The sequence below is a fragment of the Poromitra crassiceps genome (genome assembly GCF_964638095.1).
Source record: "Poromitra crassiceps genome assembly, chromosome: 4".
Taxonomy (NCBI): domain Eukaryota; kingdom Metazoa; phylum Chordata; class Actinopteri; order Beryciformes; family Melamphaidae; genus Poromitra; species Poromitra crassiceps.
The window spans coordinates 62,630,448-62,636,447 of record NC_139626.1 but is presented as its reverse complement, the minus strand read 5'-3'; the positions used below and the strand labels follow the sequence as shown (position 1 = coordinate 62,636,447).

General features: G+C 46.3%; 1 protein-coding gene across 1 annotated transcript in view; it reads right to left on the bottom strand.

Moving 5' to 3' along the window:
- Positions 1 to 1,289: 1,289 nt before the first annotated feature.
- Positions 1,290 to 6,000, bottom strand: part of kif16ba (kinesin family member 16Ba) — a 97,705-nt gene continuing 92,994 nt past the window's right edge. Inside the window, exons 29-31 of the mRNA XM_083636018.1 lie at positions 4,204 to 4,293; positions 2,775 to 2,858; positions 1,290 to 1,499 (exon numbers count right to left, since the gene is read on the bottom strand). Of these exons, the coding sequence (XP_083492144.1) occupies positions 1,341 to 1,499; positions 2,775 to 2,858; positions 4,204 to 4,293 (333 nt within the window). The 3' untranslated portion in view covers positions 1,290 to 1,340. The remainder of the gene's footprint in view (positions 1,500 to 2,774; positions 2,859 to 4,203; positions 4,294 to 6,000) is intronic.

The following is a 6,000-nucleotide window of genomic DNA, read 5'->3' as shown; positions in this document are numbered from 1 at the left end:
GACCAGTCTGCAGCCCTCAAGAAAAGCCGTCACCATATGGGTGATGGAGTCGCCGTAAATATCATAGCTGCATGTAAATATATATATATATTTATTATTATTATTCCCCCCCCATTTTCTCCCACTTGTATTTGGCCAATTTCCCCCCTGCGGCACCGGTCGCTGCTCCACCCTCTGCCGATTAGGGGAGAGCCGTAGACTAGCACAATGCTTCCTCCTACACCAGTTGCCACCAGTTCCCTTCCGCCCCGAACAGACGCCCCGGCCGACCAGAGGAGGCGCTAGTGCAGCATAGCCTTAATCCGGCTTCCCACCCGCAGACACAGCCAAACGTGCCTGTATGGACGCCCGACCAAGCCGGAGGCAACAGGGGGCGCGAATCTGCGACCCATCTGTTGCATTTGAATATATTATGGTTGTTTATTGCCTGACTGTACAGCATGCCTTAACAACAAATAAAGTGTTTCATTCCAACATGAGAAATCAACCTTTTAAAAAACCTACTGTGATAAAATGATTCATATTTCTGAATATGTCTGAAGCTATCTGAAGAGGCTCGCTTACAAAATACTAACATTTTAGAAGATATTACTACCTGCGGTTTTAAAATACTGAGCAATGACTTTGTGCTAATATCTCCCTCCAAAATGGATGTGTAGAATTAAACCCTTTAAACATATAGCCGGCTAAAAAGCGCCCTGATAACGTGACCTCACATCCTGTTTGGCTCTACGCATCAGTCTGGACTTCCAGCCACTGACATTGATTTCAGTGGGCGGGACTACTCGCCTTGACAGACACCTCCTACAGCCAATCAGCGTTGCCAAATCCACTCGGAAGAACAGCGAAAACGTCGTACTCTTACTCTTGTTCTTGTTCAATTGTTAGTCTATTTCTGCAATAACTTATAGCTGTGTTTACTCGACTAACGTTATCGTTACCGCTCATTACGTCGGGAGACGCCATTATAGTTTTGGCGCCCCCTATTGGTCCGGTTACATTCTATTTTCTGGAAATCGCTGGGGGCGGGTGGAGGTCCAGACTGATCCATGGGGTGAAACAGAATGTGAACATGATCCGGTTGGTTCTAGCCAGGCTTTGAAACATAACATTGCGATGTTGGATTGACTACTTTCCAGTCCATCAGTGACCTCTTGACCCCTCTTGGCGATATTGGCTAGTCAGCACCTGATACGTTTGAGATGTCCGTCTTGTCGACTGACACCAGGCTGGAGAGTCCCCTTCCTGTTCTGACCCGCGGAGGTGAGGCCAGGGCCCGGGAAAGGCGCCCACATCGTTTTGTTGTCGTTGTCGTTTGGTGAAAACGTAGACGCGGCCCGTCAGCCGGTGCCGTGGCTGCTGTAGTCGAACACGCCCTTCTTGAAGAACGGCGAGAACTGGCACACGGTGTGTTTGGAAAGCTGCAAGCCGCCGTGGGCTCTCAGGGGCGAGCTGGAGGAGGAGGACAGCATCACCCGGAACAGGTTCTTCAGGTACCGCTGGAGACGAGAGGGACACGAGGAGAACAGACTCACTCAGTTTCTCCCAACTGGTCTTTTCTAGTAGCCTACTGTACTGTAGTGTAGTGGTGGTGTGGTTAAATGACCCTGGCTGTACTGTAGTGGTGGTGTGGCCTTGTACCCTACTGGTCCATCTGATGGATATTTCTTACATTCGCGTGGTGGCCGTTTGGACATTTTTTGACTAATGGTCTGAAATTAAGGCCAGGTATTTTTTGGGGGGTATTTTACAAAAATCATCCCTATCTGAACAAAATGACTACAATATCCGTGACTCACAGGGCCGGATTAACACAGTGTGATGCCCCTGGGTGAACCAGACTTCTAGTGCCCGCCCTCCCCCCCACCCCCACATGTAAAGTGGAATTTACTATGGCAATAAATACCACAGATTGACATGACTGTATTGCTAAAGTAGAGCCTCAACACACACATACCTCAGATTTAAGACACACTGTAGCATGCCTCTGAAAGACCTTTACATCATAGATATGATGGGGACTAACATCATCACACATGAATACAATTGCGCAGATGGAATTTACAAGACTCTCAGCTTTCCAGTTACACCAAATGCAATATTGTTTAGGGGTCATGTAGAAATATTCAAGTAGAAATAGACAAAAATAACACATTTATAATGCATGCAAAAAACGGCATGTTTTTTTTAAAGAAAATAGATTAGCATAAAGTGGGCGTGTCTGTAAAGGGAGACTTGTGGGTAGCCATAGAACCCATTATCATTCAGATATATTGAGGTGAGAGGTCACGGGATCCCTTTGAATATGGCCATGCCAAAGGTTTTTCCCTTGCCAAACATGTTGTCTAAATTTGAGCCTCCTTCCTGACAAGCTAGCATGACAGCCTTGGTAGCAATGGATGCATTAGGTCTTCTAGTTTCATAGGATATCAGTAGCTTCACTCTCACTTTAAGAATGAGCTCGCTACAGCCTCTGAAAGAGAGTCACATTAGCCGCGGAATTATTTTGGCTGATGCCCCAACAAGGCAGCTGATGCCCCAGGGCACTCGCCCTGGCCATATAGTTGCTGCTACGCTGCCTTTAATAAGCCATGGTTTGGCCTCCTTGTACCCTCTCACACCTCACACACAACTCACTACTGCTTGTATTGCTTACTAGTGCAATAGCAGTGTGGGAAGGGGAACGCTACATCTACCCAGATGAAGATTCGATTCGATTTGATCATTTTTATCTGTGCAACTGAATCATCTAAAGCAGAGTTAATGTGTCAAACCTCCAAGTGATTCTGTCGCTCAGCCACCATCCTCTCATCTCTGTTTCCAAACAGCTTCTTAGGAGGGAACTCGAGAGCTGCCAGCTGGAACAGATCCAACACATCACAAAAACACAACAATTAGTTCATACGTTAGTTCAGAGGTGGGCGTCTGGGTAGTGTAGAGGTGAAAATCACTCATCTACCACCAGGGGACGTCTGGGTAGTGTAGAGGTGAAAATCACTCGTCTTCCACCAGGGGGCGTCTGGGTAGTGTAGAGGTGAAAATCACTCGTCTACCACCAGGGGGCGTCTGGGTAGTGTAGAGGTAAAAAAGACTCGCCTACCACCGCAGAGACCCACAGATTCAATTCCCGGTAGCGGTACTTTCCGGCTTGGTCAGACGTCCCGACAGAAGCGGGCGGGGTATGAGTCATGGTTGCTCCTTGGGGGGAGGGGAACTGGGGGCAATAGTGTGATCCTCCCACGCGCTATGTCCTGCAGGTGAAACTCCTCGCTGTCAGGTGAAAAGAAGTGGTTGGGGATGGCACATGTATCATGTGCTACTCGACAAACCCAGATGAGCAGAGGGGGTGGAGCCACGACTGGGACAGCAGGGGGAATTGGCCAAGTACAACTGGGGAGAAGAACCGAAAAAACTCCCCTCAATAATAAATCAATATCATCTACAATAACATTGGGAGTGTGGATGTCCGGCGGGCGGACGTGAGATCTGATGTCATTAGACAGTTGTGATGGCTAAGTGGGTGGGTGGAGCCTAGAGGTCTCACACGCGCGTAGCGTGGACGTCGCTATGACAACTATGATGTCACTCAGTAGTGCTGGCTAAGTGGAGGCTTACTGTATGTATGGAGGACGGGCAAGATTTTCAGATGAAAAAGAGAGGAGGGGTGATGGAGAGGAGAAGAAAGAAAGGAGGGGTGATGGAGAGGAGAAGAAAGGAAGGAGAGAAGAGGGAGGAGGAGAAGAAGGGGGAGGAGAGAAGATGAGGGAGGTGGATGGAGATGGGAAAGAAAAAGACAAGAAGTGTCAAAGTGGACAAAGGGAGAGAGAGTCTCCTCCCTAGAGATCGAGCACGTGCGTAGCGTGCGAGAACTCTAGTAAAATAAAATAGTTCATATGAACCCAAATAATGTAAGTATAGAGTTGGATACTTATATAATATATTGTCTTATTTAGATTAAGACTTATTTTTCCGCACCGACCACTTGCTTGTGTACTGTGGTCTTCCCTGATTGCTTCAATGACAACATACATACATAATTCACAGACAAAAACTTTTGTATTTTTATCCATGTAATGACTATGTTGTGGCAAAGGGTCTGACCGGACGACATTTCAAACTGTGAAGACAGACAGACAGACAGACAGACAGACAGACAGACAGACAGACAGTCAGACAGACAGACAGGCAGACAGGGGGTTTCACCTCTGGGTATTTCAATTTCAGGCTCTTGTGCATTTCCCGAAAGCGGCTGTAGCGTCTGAACACCGTCCAGGTCTCATCCATCACTGTGATCTGGAGGAGAGACATGAGATAAGAGATAAACACGTAGACAATCAGAGACAGACAGTAGAGACAATTCTGATCTGAATCACATGGATCTGTGCTACATGTACTGTACAACATGAGATCCAGTGATGTGTACCTATGTGAACCGGCTCATTCAGACAAAACTCAACTGCTCAGGAAATACCTGCGTTCTGGTGGCTCAACTGGTAGCATGCTTACCACGAAAGGCTCGGTCCTTCGCACGGCCGACCCGGGTTCGAATCTGACCCATGGTCCTTTGCCGAAGGTCATCCCCTCTCTCTCTCCCAAACTTTCCTGTCTGCCTACTGTCCTGTCTAAACTAAAAAATAAAGGCGAAAAAACTACAAATGCTCAAGACGAACTGCAACTGTTTTTTATGCCTCCGCTGGTGATAGCCGGGCCGGAGGCATTATGGTTTTGGGTTTGTCCATCCGTCCAATGTTCGTTAACACAATAATCTCAGGAACACCTTCACAGAATTTCTTCAAATTACGCTCAAACCTCCACTTGGACTCAACGATTAACTGCTTAGATTTTGGGGGTTAAAGGTCAAAGTTCAAGGTCTCGGTGCCCTCCGGATTGCCATATTCAAGCTCGTTAACGCGATATCTGATGGGATTTCTCTCCTTAGATCCCTGGTAGCCTGATAAGATCTTCATTTTTTCTAATTGATAACCAAAAATTTCCTCATTAAACCCAGATTGGATTCAGCAGGGGGAGGATACCTCAGCATGGAGGCCCAGCTGGTGTGAATATATGCAACTACAAAGATGATGTTATCGTTTGCTAATTCAAATATATCTTTTATTATGTTTTAAATGTTCTGTTCCTGAAATACACATTTAGGTCCTTGGGTGAGCTGCAAGTAATAGGAAACTAGGGGACATGCAGGCCCCTGGAGAGGTTAAGGTTCAAATGGTCCAGCTGCACAAGGATGTCACAGTTAATGATTTTTTCCCTAAAAGGTCTTATCTTTACCAGATGGTCAAATGGTCATGGTTATCAGTAGACCCCTGTCATTTAGGCCATGGTCAGTTTGCTTTGGAGCAGAGGTCACTGAGATCTGCCGACATGAAGGCCATTCCTCTATGGACGTATGCCTCTGCTCAGATTGCTTGGGACCAGAGAACAGCCCTGTTTAGTGCAGGTCTGGAAAACATTACGGGTTTGTGAGTTCTCTGTGGGACAAATGGATGGGAGGAAGACAGCACTATATATTTTGAAGGCCTAATGAGTGATGTTTTTACCATGCGCTGACCTTTCCCCCAGAAAAGAGAGGACCTGCCATAGGACACACCAATTGTGAGAAGAGGGTCCCGGGTTCGAATCTCATATGGCCAGGCTTTGGTCTCTGGGAATATTGGATGCTCAGTAGAATGTAAATTGGTTATCTTATGATAGAGTGTGTTTAGGACAGTAATGGAATGTTTTCTGATGTTGTATTTTTGGGTGTTGAATAACTTCAATTTGCCTTACTTGCTATACAAGGAGGGCTATATAATAGTTAGATAAATATTAGCTTATTGTTACTACTGCAACTTTAGGTTGGAAAATAAATGTATAGTCAAAATAGTAAGGATATTAAGGTTGCATCTGCCGACCGAATTGGCAGGTGGTCGTCAAATTAGTTGATAAATGGCAATTGCTAATTAATAAGTATCCTCGTCCTGATCAGAATAAGGATGAAGCTGC